Source organism: Anolis carolinensis, chromosome 5 (assembly GCF_035594765.1).
Source record: "Anolis carolinensis isolate JA03-04 chromosome 5, rAnoCar3.1.pri, whole genome shotgun sequence".
Classification (NCBI taxonomy): Eukaryota; Metazoa; Chordata; class Lepidosauria; order Squamata; family Dactyloidae; genus Anolis; species Anolis carolinensis.
Window position 1 is genome coordinate 186374647 of NC_085845.1, and position 20322 is coordinate 186394968.

Genomic DNA, 20322 nt, shown 5'->3' on the forward strand with positions numbered 1-20322 from the left:
AATAGTTCAGGCAGAACCTATGTAGTTTCAGGATAGTAGTGGTGCACATGCTGACTTTCTCAAAGGCATGCTCAGCATTCAAGGAAGCAGCATATAGATTAGATATCCTTGTATAGAGGATATCCTTGTATACAGATACCCTTGTGTCAGACCCATTTGTTTTCATCCCAGTGGAAGCAGGTGCTGTTTAGTATCATATTTCTTTCTTGGTATCTTTACTATTTCACTTTCAGGCTCCTTAAAAACCCTGTAGTATCATTTATCTGTACAACAGGGTTCTCAAATTGCTTTATAATATATACTTCAGTATACTTTCCTTCAGAGGCAGCTGGTAAATGTGCTTCAGAGTTTGGCACCAGCAGAGCTCCTATCCAACTTGAAGTAGCTCTAAGAAGAGCAGAGGTAAAATTAGGAGTGGATTCGCCATTGTCATAACCCAATCCAAGGCTGATCCTGCGTTCTTTAAGTAAATTCTTGTTACTCAAAGAAACATTATCTTTGGTGTATTGTCGAAGGCTTTCATGGCCAGAGTCACTGGGTTGCTGTGAGTCTTTCGGGCTGTATGGCCATGTTCCAGAAGCTTTCTTTCCTGACATTTCACTTGTATCTATGGCAGGCACAGGTTGTGAGGTATACGTCACATCATCTGAAGATGCCTGCCACAGATGTGGGCTTAACATCAGAAGAGAAAGCTTCTGGAACATGGCCATACAGCCTGAAAGACTCACAGCAACCCATTATCTTTGGTGATCGGATGACCTTTCACACTACACAATTATATTAGAATCATAGTGTTGGAAGAATGCAGAACGGTCCTCAATTCCTACCCCCTGCATTGCTATGATTTTGCTTTATTGCCATGCAGTTGGTAGTTTGATGAGACACTGGAGTTCTTTGGCTCAAAATTCAAAGTGCCCTTCCTTGAACTCCAGATCACAAGATTTCATAGGATGGAAGCATGTCAGTTAAAATGGAATTATAGTGCTATAATTATGTAATGTGAAATGTCTGTGAGGCAAAGGCTTGGTTCACCTGTCATGGAAAACTCAGTTAACTATGAATGAGTATTGGATGTATTTTGTGGTCTGGTCTTATCATGTTTTTTTTAAAAAAAATGTTTGTTCATTTTGTACATTGTTATGTTAAAACCTAGCAGAGAGATCCACAATTGTCTTTTCAACATCACCCTCAAACAAGCCAAATAAATCTTAAAATGAATTCTTGGGAGGGGGGGGCAGGGTTGTCAAGTTTATCAGAGGAGTAAGAAGGCTGAAAGCTGACTCCTGACAGTTTGAACAACATCATCAATATGCTTGAAAACTTGTGGCTTGTTTAGTTATTTCTGCTATAAGCCAAATAGCTTGATGTTAAGCCATAGCACTGCCCCCCCCCCCAAAGATTTATAGAACATCAAAAGATAACATGCAAGATGTATGTTTTTTTCCCTTATTATTAAAACCTTCTCCGTGGCTCCAGATTTGCAAAAGGTCGAAGCGCTAGAGACGATGGAATGGACCTATCAGCAGCTGTACCCTACAGACTCTATCAAAGCTAACCCTACAATAAATATATAAACTTGAGATTTTATGTTAACTTGTATCTTTTATGCCCATGCATTTTACTAACACTATACTACTGAAATTAGATTGTGGTTTGAGATCATGAGAGCAGAGGCATTTGCCATGTTCTGCTTATCCTTGAATTGCAACAAGAGTTTCATGAATGAGGAAATGCAACATCACAGATAATCATCAACATAATAATACTGAGACTTTACATAAAAGAATGGGTCAAAGGTTCAAGAATAAGCCAAGCAGTAAACTATTAGTCTACAAACAATACTGATTTTATCAAATGCAATTTCACTATCTAGTTTTGCAAGTACACATCTTAGCAGTGTGTGTGTGTGTGTGTGTGTGTGTGTTTTAATGATAAGTTGCCTGTTAACTTATGGCAACCCCATGGATTTCATATGTTTTGCTTTTGTTTTTTGTAGAAAGGAATACTCAGAGGTGGTTTTATTAATCCCTTCCTCTGATATATATCCTACATTACCTAGTAATCACCAGGGCTGATCCTGTTTAGCTTTTGAAATCAGAGATTTGTGACCTTTACTAGTATGACCTTTAGTAATTGTAGTTTTGTAGCAGAGTTTTTTATTACGGATTTCAGCAGAAAATTATATGTAAATTTGATTCTTAAATGCTATGAATATAATCCCTTCTCTGTGCAACTATTGAGATTGTGAAGCAGTACTTAAAGTGCTGGAGTAAAAGTCACACTTTCTTTGGTCTTTGTTTTCTTGGCAGCTGTTTCAGATTGTTATCAAGAAATCAGACCCCGCAGCAATATGATATATATATATATATATATATATATATATATATATATATATATGAATTATTATATGTGGGTATACACTCAGCACTTTGGAGTTTCCTCTTTGCCTTCAAAGCAACCTTTCATGAATTTCATTGGAATGTTGCTTCACCACACCTTGGACTACAAGGAACAATGCCCCAGAATCACCACGATCACCTTGCAGTGGCTCCACACAAACCTAACAATGGAGCAAACCAGAAGTCACAGAAGATGCCCTATGTCCTCCTTTCTTCTCTCCCTGGAAACCCATTCAGGCTGACTAAGGGGTGAATCCATCGAACAGTGGGGCACATCGTCAGGCAGTGCCTCTCATTGCCCCCTTGCCATCCCACACAGAAACCCATCTGTCCCCAGCTTGGTCCATGTTGTCCCTGGCTTACTCTAATAGAACATGGGTAGTCACCTATGTTCTCAGGACTGCTGCTTAGCTTGCTGCCAAGACGCAGCATGCACGCAGCCAGCACATAGTCCTGCCGGAAGTAGTCTTGCGTCATACGATGGGCTCCGTCAGGCTCTGTCCTGGCTACTTCTCAGCAGCATCCTAGGATGGGGCTTAAAGCCCATGCGATGAGGTCCTAATGTATTCTTCCGCTTATCTTTCTGCTTCTCTGTATCCCCTTTGACACACATTTTTCAATATTATTTCCTTGTGCAATGTCTTTTCCTCCATGTATATATATATTGAAGCAAAGTGACCTCGCTGTTAACTCTGGCCAAACATGCCTTGAACTGGGTGTAACTGGCTTGCCCCAGGCTATGATCAAAGTCTCCATCGGCTCCTCCTTGCCCTGAACTCTGGCTTGCTTGACCATGCTGTGGACATTCAGTGAAACCCCTTGTCTCTTCCCTTGGATTCTGGACTTTCCTATGAAACTTTATGAACTCATCCTGGACCTTTGGGTGGGTGGGAATGGGAAATATGATTTCTGACTTTATGAATGTATTCTATGTACCCCATATGCCCCTTTTTCCTTCATGTTCCCCAATGTATGAAATTATTGTGAGCCACCTTGTTTGACCTTGCTGGCATGGAGTCATCCATCCGCATTCCTGGGAGAGGAAATCCTCTCACAAAAGGACACTACCAAATCCCTTGCATGGACAATAGACTTTTGGTCTCCCCCTTGAGTTTTGGAGCAGGCCACTCTAAAAAGAGATTTGACCGCTTGGATTCATTTATCACGTACATATCTGGGGTGATTGAAGCCTTCGGAAAGCCAAGATCGCCCCGCCTGATTATTCCTTTTGTCCATTTACCCAGCCGAACCCACTGACAAAGCAATCGCACACCTGATCAGCCTCCAGCTATATGACAACCGGAATCTGGCAAGCCACGCCAGACAAATATGTATATCTTCGCCCCGGAAATAATCTTTGACACCTTGAGAGCTTTTTAAGCTATCGGTGCCATCATGTACAGATTAGACCCACTGATTCATTAACAAATTCACTCAGTCACCCTTTGTTGAAGACTCGGACCGCCTTCTCACTCTCCATTGGCTGAGGAGCCAGAGCAAGGATAGCTCCCTGATTGGACAGGACGTTCGCGCCTTCACTCCAGCAACCAATTAACGTAGCACGGGCGGGGGAAGGCGGAGTGGGAAATTCAAACCTCTCCACCCCATTCTTTCCCTATAAAGGGTGCTGTATTCTATTGTATGTCATGTCTTCCTGATGAATGATTGCGGTTGACATCATGTCCCACTGGATCGCATTAAACATTTCGGTGCTCTTTCTTCAGCCTGCGGTGAGATTTATTTGGGACTGGTAAACTATGATTCTTAGCAGCTTTCTCTCCTTCTCACCAGTGGCAACGAACCCTTTGGAGGGTCTCAGGTCCCTTTCTGTTACAAGGAGACCTCCAAAATCTAGTTTGATTTCACCAACACTCATTGCTATCCACTGTTTCACCAGTATGAACCATTGTCCTCTCCCAGGATGGGGAAACTACCATAATCACTATCTATTATCTCAAATCCATCCACATTCTTTCCTTCCCACACTCCCTAGAGAAGTGGAATCATTAACAGCCAGAAAACCTCAAACTGAGCAATAAGAATTTATTAAATTTTCTGCCTTGCCTTTGGTTGGCTCAGAGGCAGAAATAGACTCACGCCTTCTCCAATAAGGCTGCGGATCCTAGCCTGTACCCTCCAAGACCAATGGGAAGCCAGTACAGCAATTTTCAATTGTTCTGTACTGTTATAAATGCATTCACAGTTGGGATATGCCAGTACTTTGAGCCCTAGCTCTGCTGATATCCTCTTTGGCCATTGGGAATTAAATGACTCTCCTGTTATCTTCACACGTGTGTGCGTTTCTTTCAACCTTCTGGCTGCTTAGCACTCTGGGCTCACAAACCCTACAATTAAGGGGAGCTGAAATCACATAGTGAAATATACCCTTTCATCAAAAATTGTTTTGTTTTATAAGTGATGCATTATTTCAAGGAAACAAAATACCATTTATAAACCAATTCCTCATTTTCATTTCTTCACATTCACAACATGTTAAGAAAAATATATCTTTGTATGTATCTTATCTATCTATCCAAGATTATTGTAGTTGTCATCTTGATTAATAGTGCAAATCACTTGGAAGTTCAAACCCAGAATGGGGTTGAACAAACACAGCTTGGACATTCATGAGCAAATACCAAGCTGGAGGAATAAAATCTTGAGTTCTATCAGAAATCCAATGCATGGGAGATAGATTCAGATAAATTCCACTCATCCCATTATTGCTACTTGCCCAAATAATAAGAGATGGGAGGTAAAATGGCAATCTCCATCTCAACTACCAGTAGTTTAGCCCAATAACATGTTAATCCATAGGTAGGCAGAGCAGGAAATATCCCATTTTATTTCATGCATGGTTTTTCCAGTTGCTACATTGCTTATGTTAATTCATATCTCTCATTTCATAGGGAGTTGACATCTTGTCAAATGTCCAATTTAACACCGATAATCTGTTTCCTAATACACAGTCATCAAACCCTCACTATGGATGGTGTACTACAGTTTTTACTATCTATTCTTTGCCATTCATTTTAGTGGGTTGATTTTCTTGTTGTTGTTGTTATATTTATATTTATACCCCACTTTATCTTCCCAAAGGAGAATCAAAGCGGCTTGACATAAAAACATTAGTATACAATTTAAAATATACAAATATGCAGACATTAAAATAGAATTAAATACAAACAGCACTAAAAAATAACTTTCTGCCAGCCAGTTCTATGTTTTGTTTTCATATCTGTCTTTGAAAAATAGCCCCAGGTTTTTTTAGTTGCCCCTGCCCCCAGTTCTTGGAGAACAAAATATCTAAGATGTGAAAATACCTTGTTCATCTTCATAAGACAGATTAAAAATAAGTAATTTGATTCTGTAGGCTTGTTTCTGTTATGCAACTTGAAATGATACTTGAAAGCATTGCATCTATTTTGTAATTATTATTCAGTAGAAGATAGGATAACACAGGAGCAATGAGAACTTCATTTCATCAGTGTGAACATCTGTACAAAATATATCTACCCTGAGGTAAATATAGGCACCCTGTGGTTTTGAATTCCTGTTTTTAAACCCATAATAAGGAGCACATTGATTCTCTCAGGGAAGAAGTTCCAGAAGGTAGCCTAATGTAAGTCTAGGTCTCTTTGATGTTCAAAATTTGCTTTTGATGTGCAAAAGTTGTCTTTCTGTTCCTCCTTCCCAAGATAGTAAGAGCCTACCAATGCACAGCTGTAGCTTTTTTCCAAAAACATTTCTGTGCTTCAGAAAATGAGTGAGAAACACCACAAAATCATTGTGGCCTGTTACAGCGTGGCCATATACGCGTCAGGTGCTGGTCACAAGAAGCCTAGAACAATGCTAGCTAGATTGGAAACCTATTTCTCACATTGTCTTCTCTCTGTTGTCGAAGGCTTTCATGGCTGTGAGTGGGTTGCTGTGAGTTTTCTGGGCTGTATAGCCATTTTCCAGAAGCATTCTTTCCTGACGATTCACCTGTATCTTCAGAGTAATGGGGTCTGTTGGAAACTAGTCAAGTGGGGTTTATATATCTGTAGAAGATCCAGGGTAGGAGAAAGAACTCTTGTCTGTTTGAGGCAGGTGTGAATGTTTCAGTTGGCCACCTTGAATAGCAGTGAACAGTCTTTCAGCTTCAAGGCCTGGCTGATTCCTGCCTGGGGGTATCCTTTGTTGGGAGGAGTTATCTGGCCCTGATTGATTCATGTCTGGAATACCTTTGTTTTCTGAGTGGTGTTCTTTATTTACTGTCCTTATTTTAGAGTTTTTTTAATACTGGTAGCCAGATTTTGTTCATGTTCATGGTTTCTTCCTTTCTGTTGAAATTGTCCACATGCTTGTGGATTTCAATGGCTTCTTTGTGTAGTCTGACATGGTGGTTGTTAGAGTGGTCCAGCATTTCTGTGTTCTCAAATAATGTGTTGTGTCTAGGTTGGTTCATCAGGTGCTCTGCTATGGCTGACTTCTCTGGTTGAGTTAGTCTGCAGTGCTCTTCATGTTCCTTGATTCATGTTTGGGCAATGCTGCTGCGTTTGGTGGTCCCTACCCTATGTATACTTGTCCACAGCTGCATGGTAAATGATAGACTCCTGCAGAGGTGAGAGGATCCCTCTTGTCCTTTGCTGAATGTAGCATTTGTTGGATTTTCTTAGTGGGTCTGTAGATAGTTTGTAGTTTGTGTTTTTTCATCAGCTTCCCTATGCAGTCAGTGGTTCCCTTGATGTATGGTAAGAACACCTTTCCTCTGGGTGGATCTTTGTCTTGACTCTCGTGGCTTGTTCTTGGTCTTGCCTGTTTTACAAGATGTAGGCTCAGCATTTGCTTCCTTTTTCCTCTTTTTTGTTCAGCTTCTTGCAGACCTACGGTATCAATGGAATATTTTTCATAAATGTTTAAATAGCATCTCAGCATGAGTGTATCTTCAAACTGTTTAATGTCCCTCATCTTGGCTTCCATTTAAGCAGATCTTGCCCAAATTCATGAGGGAACCATGGTCTGTGTGCTTACTCAATCTATGATAATTAATGCCATATTTTTCACTTATTTAGGTTGTGACGTTTTAACTGCAGTAGCCCTATGAAGAATCTAATATGCAATGTCATCATGCCAAAGATTGCTGGTTTATTCTAGCACCCTCGTATTTCATTTTCACTTTCTTGCTTTGTAGTAAAAAGAGTCCATTTGCCTCCAGTGAGTCTGTAAAACCAGTCCAGACACTTCTCTGGCAGATCTTCACACATGAATCAGTAACCTTGAAGACATGAAAGTCTTGATGTTGTGGAAAGTATGGCTTAGTTTGATTATTTTTAAAAGAATGACTTACTTCTGGTCTTAATAGAGAAGAAGTCTTCAATCATATATCTTTACTACAGATGTTCTTTTGCATCCTCAGTGAACTTGAACAGCGTTAATTTTTTAAATAGGCCATCGGGTAGCAGGAAGTCTCAATTGGTAGCTCATTTTCTAGACTATTATTTCTGTTTGGTTTTCTAGCCATGCTGGAATTAAAGGCAAATTGCTATTAGACATACGAGGATCCTATTTTGTGGCTTTACTCTCATTTTAAATCTGCATTAATGATGTCGTAGTAGGAATGTTTGGAAGGCCCAGAACACCATTTCACTCTTAAAGAGTTCAAACCAATATTCCAGTTATGATCAAGTGTAGCCTTCAAGAACTGCAGGCAGAAAGTTGCTATTATGTAATTTCGATAATAATAGGATATGGAGTCCATTGGTAATCACTACTTGCTAAAGAAGGAAGCCCCACCAATGCGTGTGTCTCACTATTTATAACTATTTATTTTAGTTGAGTTCTATCCCATCTGCAGCATGTGAGCATAGCTTCATTTCTTGCTGTACTAATTTGAGGTGAACCATGGTGCATTATATTATAGTCCAGCATTGTGTTTACACAGCAGCCAACCAGTTATCAAAACCAGTGAGTTGAATATAAGATCAAAAACTTCCTCCCAATCCTGTGCCCCAGCAACAGATAGATCAGTGGTTCTCAACCTGTGGGTCCCCAGGTGTTTTGGCCTACAACTCCCAGAAATCCCAGACAGTTTACCAGCTGTTAGGATTTCTGGGAGTTGAAGACCATAATATCTGGGGACCCACAGGTTGAGGACTACTGAGATAGATAGCTTGAGCTATGGATGCAGCATCTGGCATCGCTAAGAGCCATTTCCTTGTTAACAGCTTTATCCTTTATTTCATCAGCTTTCAAAGTTGTCCATGGTGGCAACCACCAGCACTTCTTTTGGGACTGAATGCCACAATTAACTGTGTATTTTGTGATTGAGGCATTCATTTTATTTGCCTTGAATCTCTCTTCCAGTGGTTCTCAACCTGTGGGTCCCCAGGTGTTTTGGCCTACAGCTCTCAGAAATCCCAGCCAGTTTACCAGCTGTTAAGATTTCTGGGAGTTGAAGGCCAGAACATCCGGGGAATCACAGGTTGAGAATCACTGCAGTCTTTGATCAGCTCCAATGGATGACCCCCATAATGGGTTTTACTAGTATGATAAAGGGAAGGAGAAGGAAAAGGAGTCAGAGAGAGGGGGGAGACTTTGGCTAGAATCCTGTTGGTGGTATGTTCAGGTGAAATTTTGCCATTTCAATACTCCTTTTCTGTGGTTGTTGCAGATGGAGATGTCCAGCATCTCAGTCTGTAACAACTCTCTTGTTTGCACCATTTACATCCATATTGCCTAGGCACCTCAGGGAAGGGTGACCCAGGCAATCTCCAGTTGTATTGATGTAGCCAGATACTTCCTTGAGCATCCCCTGCCTTCTCCCAGCCACTAAATGAGAGTTTTCTGGGCTGCACAGAGGTACTTGGTAGTGTGGCATAGCTTTGTGCTGCCTTTCATCTGTGCAGGATTGCAGTCAAGGTCCATAGCCACCTGTCTATTGAATGAAGCCTGTTTGCTGGCCGCAGAAAGTTTGTTTGGTTTGTAGTTTTTGTGTGAACTGAATGGAAAGAGAGAGGCGTGTGCTAATAATATCATTTTTATATGATGCAATATTGACTTTGATTGGTGTAGATCAGGGGTCCTCAAACTTTTGAAGTGGAGGGCCGGTTCATGGTCCCTCAGACTCTTGAAGGGCCGAATTATCATTTGAAAAAAAGTACGAACAAATTCCTATGCACACTGCACATGTCTTATTTGTAGTGCAAAAAAACCCCAACAACAATTATTTATTTTTTTATTTACTACATTTATATCCCACCCTCTCTCATCCCGAAGGGGAGTCAGAGCAGCTTACAAGTTGTATGTACATACAATATATTATATTATTAGCATAGCACAATATTAGCATTATATATTACTATATTGTACTATACCACTATATGGTAATATTATTAGTAATATTAAATTTAATATATAATGTATAATTAATATTATATTGTATTATTATTAGTATTATTATATTGTATGACATTATAATATTATTAACAATATAATAATATTTTATTATTACCATAGCACAATATTGGTAAATGAAAGAACAATACAATATTTAAAAATAAAAACAATTTTAACCAACATAAACCTATCAGGATTTCAATGGGAAGTGTGGGCCTGCTTCTGGCCAATGAGATAGTAAATTAAGTAGGATTGTTATTGTTGTGTGCCTTCAAGTCATTTCAGACTTCGGGCGAGCCTAAGTCTAAAACTGAGGGCGGGGGCCATGTAAATGACCTTGGAGGGCCGCATCTGGCCCCCGGGCCTTAGTTTGGGGACCGCTGGTGTAGATATTTGCTACACCAATCAATGGCAGTATCCACACTACAAAATTATAGCAGATTGACATTACATTAACTGTCATGGCTCAATTCTATTGGATTATGGGATATTTTGTTTTGTGAGATATTTCTCATTCTATATCACAGTGCTCTGGTGTCACAACATATTGCATATTATTGAATCTTTGTTCTTAAAGTGGCATCAAACTGCTATAATTTTGCAGTATGGATGGTCTCGCTCTCAATGTCCTCCTCTGTCTTCTCTTAATGTGCCAGGTTGGTAAGTTCAGAGACACTTTGGAAAAACAACTTACATTCATTACAGAACCAGATGGAAAAATAAATAGTCAGTTAATCCAAGGACCAGTTGCTTCAGAGAACCTATTGATTTTTTAATTGTTTCTTCTGGGATTGTCATTATTTGACATTATGCTCTGCATCTGTCTTGAGTCAACAATACATTGGTACTTGACTCATGTCTTTATGGAGATAAATTATATTTGTCCTTGTTAACCTTTCACATCCAAAGTTTCCAGAGACTCAGCTTTTGACTCAATTACCATATAGAGTTCTGTGGGTTTATCTCTTTATCAGAAGACAGAGGACTAGGGAAATGTGCCTGATATTGAACATTACGTTGACTTTCAGTACTGTATATTGGATCCTTTTCTTGAAATCCATGGAAATCCAATTGAAAAGTCAACCATGGGGGGAACTAACTTAGTCTGGATCTAATCCAGTGGTTCTCAACCTGTGGGTCCCCAGATGTTTTGGCCTCCAACTGCCAGAAATCCTAACAGCTGGTAAACTGGCTGGGATTTCTGGAAGTTATAGGCCAAAACACCTGGAGACCCACAAATTGAGAACCACTGATCTAATCCAATAGTTTTGTATCCAGATTATGATTGTGAAATGGATTCTAAAGATCCTTATGCACAAATACATTTCTGTGGGCTCTAGATCAACAAATTCAACTAATTGTGCTTTGTCAAATACACACTGAAGCATACACGTTGAATGTTGATATGCTGAAATATACACATTTACGTCACTGCCATTTAATAATATAGGATGCAATCAGTCCATGTAGAGTCCCAGAACCAGGGCTGTTATATATTGAAAATTTCTCTCCATCTTCATTATGATTTTTCTGTTGCAGCTATGTCAGAATATCCAACACAGTTGGCTATTTTTGATGTGCACATACTTCTTTCTGTGCTACACTGTTGCTTAATACGAGAAGAATACTCTTAACTACAGATTCCTAGATAAGCTCACCTCTTTCCAATTAGAATGTACTACTGATCTACCTATTTTCATGATCCTTACCTTGTTCTCCATCTGGAAATCTCTGTCCATTTCCTTTTTTTTTTTAACGTGGTGAAGGTTCTTGTGCCATTAATGTGTCACTCTTGTTCATTGTAGGATAATCACATTCAGCGTGCAACAGGATTTTTTTTATCATTATGTAGAGAGTTTTTTGTTTTTTGTTTTTGCAATGTCAGGAGAACATCTATACACCTCTATATACTGCTGTGCATCTCTTTCCCCACATTATTATTGTTACTAAATAATCAGATTTAATAAGTTAAATTTTGCGATTTTAATGTAAGGTGGACTGAATCAGTTCCAGAATTTTAAAAACTTTTTTGCTTTAACCAAACATTATTGTGTTTTCAAACATATCAGTGAGTTAGTTAGTTGCGGAGGCACAATGGGTTAAACCCTTGTGCTGTCTGGACTGCTGACCTGAAGGTTGGGGTTGCTGGCCTGAAGGTTGCCAGTTTGAATCTGTGAGATGGGGTGAGCTCTCGATGGTTAGCTCTAGCTTGTGGAGACATGAGAGAAGCCTCCCAGCAGCATGATAACACATTCAGGCATCCCTGGGCAATGTCTGTGTAGATAGCCAATTTTCACCAGAACTTGCAATATGTTCTCAAGTTGTTTCTGACATGACAAAAAAGTGAGTTAGTATCTAGCTATACAGTACAGTCTCACTTATCCAAGCTAAACAGGCTGGCAGAAGCTTGGATAAGCGAATATCTTGGATAATAAGGAGGGATTAAGGAAAAGCCTATTAAACATCAAATTAGGTTATGATTTTACAAATTAAGCAGCAAAACATCATGTTGTACAACAAATTCGACAGAAAACGTAGTTCAAAATGAAACATTGGCAATACTAGTAATACTTGCCACATATTCATACACACACACTGTCCTGGAGGAATATTATTTACTGAACCTTTTATTTCTGTAATGCATGCTGTATTTTTCCGGTTTGTGCTTTTCTTTTTTGTTAGTGTAGGATAAGGAAACTGGAAACTACCTCAATTACAGCACTGTCCTATTTTACATGAATAGAATATGAAATTGTTGCCACTGAGTCAAGACTGCACACATTTCTGGGGGGGATAAAAGTACTGTAGACTTATTTAAATTGGCCAAATAAGCCCTTAATTAGTCTATCCTTAGGAAACAGTCATAGAACCAGAGGCATAAGAGAAGCTCAGCAGTTCAGCTGCTTTGGGGAAAATAGTTTCTAGAGATATTTTAGGAAATAGTACTGGAAGTATCAATGAAGATCTTTAGATCAGAAACTGTCGCCCAAAATCTGGTTTGGGAAATGTGTGCAATGCTTCTTAGTGGGTTTAAAAGATGCGGATTTTATTTTTTCTGCTCCCTGGAGTACATCTGCATTATTCTGGTAATTCTGATCGATTTATTTGCCCTTTTTTTGGTAGCCCACTGTTTCTTTAAAACCTCCTCCAGCACCATATTTTTCCTGTCAACATTGTTCTTTGCTGACCAGCTTTACAACCATATAAGAAAAAGGGTGCAGCATTTGCAGTGAGATCAAAAGCAAACATATGTTTTTCTGGCTGTATTTTTCCTAAGAAGTTTGGAGCAGTTTTTCTTGATTTAGTCCTTCTCATTTGATATTATCCTGATAAGCTTTTAAAGTGGTGGCAATAAAGTTATAATACCTGGGTGATTGTATTAGAATTTAAAACTGTGTGTGTGCGTGCGTGTGTGTGCATGCAGGAGTTTAATGTTTAACCCAAGCATCAATATGAAAGTCTCATTAAGATCTGACCAGCAATGGTACTCACTAAGGCATATGTTCTGAATCCCTATACAAGGAGAAAGACAGGATAAACATAAATAAATAATTGCTTAATATACCCTACGAATTCCAAGGATAGTGTGCAACAGAGTCATCTGTTTGTTTTTTTGACAGCCCATTGTATCAGCAAAACTCTCCTACAGTACCACATTTCAAATACGTTTATCTTTTTCTAGCTTTTTCAATATCCAGCTTTTATACCCATGCATAGAAAACGAAAGTACTCTGGAATAGACTTTGGTTACAACAACATTTGTTACAGTCCATAAACCCATCCGTTTATGGAATAGACTTTGGTTACTGTAAATGATATGTCTTAACACTTGAGGATCTTACTTAGAGAGAAATATTGTGACTTTCCTCAACCTTTGTTTCTGTTCACCAGCCCTGCCTAGCAATATCTTTTCCTGAACCTGAAGTAAAACAAAGTGCCGTGGCATTTTACAGGTTACTAGTTGAAGAAAAGAGTAGTGCATTACTACTTTAAAAACTAAAGCTTGCCATTTTGTAATTTTCAAGGCTCAGTTCAAACTCATTAATGTTTAGAAAGGATGGTCTACAAAATTGACTCTTAGCCGTCTGTGCCCCATTAAGACTGAGTAGTATGTAAATGAGGGGCCACAGATTAAACCGCTAAGCTACAGAGCTTGCTGACCAGAAAGTCGGGGGTTTGAATCTGTGGGATGGGGTGAGCGCCTGCCGTTAGCCCCAGCTTCTGCCTAGCAGTTTGAAAACATGCAAATGTGAGTAGATCAATAGGTACTGCTGTGATGGGAAGGTAACGGCACTCCATGCAGTCATGTCAGCCACATGACCTAGGAGGTAGCTATGGAAAACACCGGCTCCTCAGTATAGAAATGGAGATGATCATCACCCCCCAGAGTCGGACACAACTAGACTTAATATCAAGGGGAAACCTTTACCTTTAGCAAGTAAATATGCATACAGATCATAGGATTGGTTTATGCTTTGTTTCACTCTTATGTTTACACTTTTGTTGCTGCTGCTGCTGCTGTGTGCCTTCAAGTCATTTCTGAGTTATGGTAACTGTCACGGGGTTTTCTTGGCAAAGTTTGTTCAGAGGGGATTTTCCTTTCCCTACCTCTGAGGCTGAGAAAGAGTGACTTGCCCAGTGAGTTACCAGGGAATTCAAACTCTGGTCTCCAGAGTCATAGTCCAATGCTCAAACAATTGTACCAAACTGGCTTTCTGCATTCATAGCCTGACATCTTTAAAATACTGACAGCATCTTGCCAAGAGCACAGCACAGTTAAGAGATTTAAATGTATTTGACATTTCTGTTACTTTTTAAACTGTGGTTTTATTTTGATATCATTTTCTTTTTTTCTGTGCAGGGTATGAAAGTTGGGGTGAATTGATAAAAACTCTGAGAAAGCAAGACGCACCCATAGTGGATTCAAGTGTTCGGTTTAATCAGTATCCGAGGTTGAAGACTCAGGTAAGCAGCTTTAATAAATACAACAGAAAAAAATTCCAGAAAAATGTCAGGCCAATTTAGTTCTCAGATGTTCTAACAGAATGATTTTCATAATCCTACCAGAGAACTATATGTGTTAGATCCAGAATCAAGTTTAGGCTGGTGAAAGTAGATTATGACTGGGTCAATACATCTCATATGGTTTGAACTGCATTATATGGTCAGTATAGTTCAGGCATGGGCAAAGTTGGGCCCTCCAGGTGTTTTGGACTTCAACTCCCACCATTCCTAATGGCCTCAAGCCCCTTCCTTTTCCCGCTCAGCCGCTTAAGCGGAAAGGGTTTGAGGCCATTAGGAATGGTGGGAGTTGAAGTCCAAAACACCTGGAGGGCCCAACTTTGCCCATGCCTGGTATAGTTCAGTTCATCATATGAGTTCAAGCTGCATTATATGGCAGTGTAGATCCAGCTTTCACCCCCTGCTCCCCATGATTTTCCCTTTGTCATCCTGAAAAGGAAATTGCACAGAGTGTTGGGGTTAATTTTGAAAGGAGAGATTCCCGCAAATTGGACAGGCTCACCTTCTCTGAGCAGGAAGCAGACTGTGGACTTGAAACATGTCCGTTTTACAATTTGCATTCACATCATTGACATGGATATAAACTGAGGTACTGGCCAATGCCATTCTTTCAGAGCAGCGAATTCAAGCTGGGTATCTCTCCTGAACCTAAAATACCAGGAGCCTTTTCCTTGCACACAATCTTGAGAGTATTTAGGGGCAGCGTTTTCATCCCAAACCCATTGAGGAGGCTGAAACAACTGGGCAGATATATGGGACTTAGTGAATTCTCCAAGAAGTCTGAGGTTAATAAAAGTCAATAAAATACCTTGCACCTATACATTATCTAATGTGACTACTTCAGAAACCTGCAAATGAACCTGTTTGAAGGTTTGCAAATGGACCACGAGGGAGGCCTTGGTAACCAGTGTAGCTGCTGCCTATTTTGCAACCTACTGTTGGCAGTGATGTTTTCATCTTTACTTCTTTGGTTTGAATAGGGTGCTACATAAACCTTCTTGTCTTTGCTTTGTTGTTTAAGCATGGAAGAAAATTGAAGAGCAGGTTTCAGTTTTACTGACTTTATGTGGCGAGTTTGCATTGGCACAAGAAATAGTTAATTCAACCCGAAGTAACATTTGTTCTCTGCAATATTAACTACTTTTGTGTTTCCTGTACAAAGGTTCTTTGTATCCCAAGATTTTTCTCAGTAAAAGTATCTGTTAATCTATCATGCTACATTTTGGAAATGTGGTCATCTGTGGAGCCAAAAAGGAGGATAATGAACTGAATTATGCTCTATTCTATTGTTGTTACCGTATTCTCTTTGTCTGCTTGCTTGCTTGAAACTTTTAGTGGCTTATGGAGTAATTTGACCATAAAAATTGATGGTTTTTTTTACACTGTCTAATTGCAGGGTATATATGCTCTCTTTGTTGATTGCTCAGCATCTGTCCAAGCATTTTATTGCACAGTAATAATTGTAGTTAATAAAGGGGCAGAAGGAAAATAGAGGATAGCTTCATTTATAAATGTTTTGAAGTTAGACTTTGAACATAAGATGTGTGTCCTGGCAAACCTGAACAATAAAAAGTGATCTCAGTGTGGTTTGCCAACAACAAAGCATCTTTGACTGGGGAGAGTTGGCACGTTCCCCCACCTGGCAGTTTACTGAAAATAGAAAATGAGAACACAAGTTTTACTTGGAAATTTAATTCATGCGGTGAGCATATCTTGGGATGGGATGGGAATGTTGAAGCAAAGGTCATCAGTGTTGAGGAAATGTTAACTTTGGCTTTTTAATATATGCATTTGAATATGGAAGCTATTCTTAGTGCTAGCATTTGATCTAGCGATCATTCACTGAATCCCTTCCTAGTACACATATTCTTTTTTCCCAGTGTGAATAGCCCAAGGCTATTCCTATGTCAGTCTCTGTGCGTATTAAAACTTCCATCTGCATGGCCCAGCATGCTGGTATGCTTGTAAAACCATCCAAGTCATGCCTGTTGTTTTAAACATTTTGGAAGTCCATTCAGGAATATGCCAGAAAGCAAGATCAAGTGGGAAGAATGTGTTAGGCCTGCTTAAGCCAACAGGGATACAACAAAGCAGCAGCAACATTTGTAACTCTTTTATCTAGCATGTCAGGCCCCATAAGTGTCTTTATTATATTTGAAAACGATTGCTGTGTGTTGCATGGAACAAGAATGCCTGCTTGATCTTTAGTTGCAAAGTAGTTGCTTACTTCATCTTTCTTATTTAAAAATCTGCAATGGTGCTGCCTGTGTTGCATTACTTGTTGGTGTCCTGGAAAATGATGAGAGCACATCATCAATGTCCATCAGCTTCAGCTGCCACCCACTTTGCTGAAGGTTGTCATCACCTGCATCTGCCCCCAGCTCCTGGGAGGGAGCAATAATTTAGGGTCATAGGAGTGCTAGATTTCTGAGCCACAGGTGAGTCATGATGCAGTGTGCCTGTTTATAAAGGAGAATGCACAGTGGTTTTGCCTTCACTCTAGAAACAAAAAATTATTGAATTCAATGAGGAATATCTAGACACTGCCTAAGAATGTGCAGCTCTGCATGCACGTTGTGTTGAATGACAATTAATTCAATTAATTAATTAATTCAATGGCTCTACTCTAGTTAGGATGAACAATAGGCTATAGGGCCATGTGAAATGGTTACACATGTAACTTATGCCAGTTCTGGCATACACCACCTAAATTATGGAGGTAATTGAGATGTGGCATTTGGACCATTTCTATAGAAAAATTAGAAATGTACACAAATTTGATATTAGAAAGGCATTCAATTTATTTGTCGTATCAGAAGCGAACTGAGAATACAATTATAATGTACAAAAAGCCACAAACAAAGTTAAAAATTTGGCATTATACTAAACTTCCTTTGACCAGAAGCTGGCTACTTGGAGTGCCTCTGGTGCCATTGCGAGAAGGACCTCCATTGTGCATGTTGTAGTAAGTGGTCTATGGTTTGCTCTTCTCCACACTCACATGTTGTGGACTCCACTTTGTAGCCCCATTTCTTAAGATTGGCTCTGCATCTCGTGGTGCCAGTGCGCAGTCTGTTCACCAACTTCCAAGTCACCCAGTCTTCTGTGTGCCCAGGAAGGAGTTTCTTATCTGGTCTCAGCCACTGATTGAAGTTCCGGGTTTTAGCCTGCCACCTTTGGACTCTTGCTTGCTGAGGTGTTCTTGCGAGTATCTCTGTAGATCCTAGGACACTGTTTCTTGATTTAAGACATTGGCATGCTGGTTGATATCTGATGGGCCGGAGATGTCAGTGCCTTGGTCCTTTCATTACTGGCTGCTACTTCCCGGCAGATGTCAGGTGCTGTGATACAGTTAAACAGTGTAATTTCTCCAGTGGTGTAGGATGTAGACATCCTGTAATAATGCGGCATGTCTCATTAAGAGCCACATCCACTGTTTTAGCGTGGTGAGATGTATTCCACACTGGGCATTTGTGTTCAGCAGCAGAGTAGCAAAGCGTAACAGCAGATGGAATTGAAGAAAATAATAATAATAATTGTTTGTTTATTTATTTACAGCATTTATATTCCGCCCTTCTCACCCCGAAGGGGACTCAGGGTGGATCACATTACACATATAGGCAAACATTCAATGCCTTTTAACATAGAACAAAGACAAGACAAACATAGGCTCCGAGCGGGCCTCGAACTCATGACCTCCTAGTCAGAGTGATTCATTGCAGTGATTCATTGCAGCTGCTCTCCAGCCTGCGCCACAGCCCGAGCTGTTCCAGAAAAGTATCTATTCTTAGAGCAATCAGCTGAACTAATAATCACCCACTAAATTCCTTTGTATTCTACACATTATTTTTCCCAATGTGAATATTCCAAGCTTGTTCTTACTTTCATGTAGGTACATATAAAAACTCCTATTGGCATGGTTCAGTGTAGTATACTTGCAAGAGGAAGACTTTCCTGTCCCATATACGTGTTCATTTGCTTATCTGTACGGTACATGGATGCGACCCCCCCCCCCCCCCGGTAACAACCTGCTCTTCTTCAGATTTGATACTTTTTGGCAACTACCATTAAAACTGAAATTATCACTTGAATATCAGAGCAGGATGTTTGCATATATTTCACACTCTCTGCCTTCTGTCTTATATGTCTCTTTGCCTATGAAAGGTTTACTCCATACGTTGGAAGAAGTAGACTAGAGCTCATATTCTGAAACAAATTATTCTCTGGGGAATGACCCTCTATTTATCCATGGGTCATATAGAAGTCCATAATTTTGGCCCCAAACCCAAAATTTGAATTATACATGGAGCTTTCTTATAAATGAATATACACAGTATATTCTTATTATGTGCCATCCTGCAATGCAATTTGGAGACTGCATGCCTCTTTCATCCTCTTCCTCCACCAGCAGGACGCAGGGCCGTGCTGAAAGGCATGCCTTTGTTTGCTGGAACATGCAATGCTGTCAAGGTTCTCTGACATCTCTGCCTTCTCTTCACCCTCAGGTGTTGAATTGCTACGCCGGAAAACAAAGGAGGTCTTTGTTGTTTAGTAAGACTTCACAGGTGCATAGCTTTGTACTCAGCCTCTAGGAATGGCTTTAAATCATTCCAGGTTATCTGGAGAAGGAGACTTCAGTGAGGGAAGAGTTTTATAAAATGGCACTTAAAACATTTCTTAAGTGGCAGCACAATGCCACCATTCTCTGGCTCAGGGCTCCTTTTTATCTGGTTTATCTTCCCCTACATTTGCACATTCTTCAGATGCATGCAGCTGATTTGCCCCAGAGATATGAACTGTCAAACAATAAAAAAACGGAGCAAAGTTTTCCCCCTTTCTTTCTTCATTTCAATTGCAGGCATCAAAGGACTTCCCTCAAGGACCAGTGAGGGTTTCTTCAGATGTTGCATTTCATGGCTTGGGTTTTGCAGGGAGGAGGGAAGGAAATTACTGGAGACTTAAAACATGGGTACAAGGAATGGTGAAACAGCCTAGGAACCTCGCTAAAGCTGAAAGTTTGGGGTGTGGTTACTGTCTCCCTGAGAGATGGCTTAGGAATCTTGTGTTCCTGGCCTTGAAATCCCTAGGTACAATACAAGGTTGATTTATTGTTGTTGCTGTGTCCTTTCAACTAGTTTCTGACTTATGGCGACCTTAAGACAGACCTATTATGATGTTTTTTTGACAAGACTTGCCAGAGGAGTTGACTTTGTTCTCCTCTGAGACTGAGAGAGTCTTACAGTAGGGACTCAAACTCTGTTTCCAGAGTCATCATAGCCCAACACAGAAACCTCTACACCACAATGGCTATCATTTTTTAAAACCATAGATGTGATCCTATTATCTTGTATCTGATGAAGAATGTACAAACAGATCAGTGGAAGATGAAAGATGGCACTGTTTTACTGTCTCCGAGCAACATTTCTGCGTGTCATCTGAAAAATAAGGAAAGGGGGCACTAATATACAAAATGTGTGAAGTCCCAAGACGTTTTCCAGATGAAAACTGATGGTTTCAAATT

General features: G+C 39.9%; 1 protein-coding gene across 1 annotated transcript in view; it reads left to right on the forward strand.

Moving 5' to 3' along the window:
- b4galnt3 (beta-1,4-N-acetyl-galactosaminyltransferase 3) overlaps positions 1 to 20322 on the forward strand; it is a 95355-nt gene that overhangs the window by 44461 nt on the left and 30572 nt on the right. The window contains exon 2 of the mRNA XM_003220831.4: positions 14641 to 14744. Coding sequence (XP_003220879.2) covers positions 14641 to 14744 — 104 coding nt within the window. The remainder of the gene's footprint in view (positions 1 to 14640; positions 14745 to 20322) is intronic.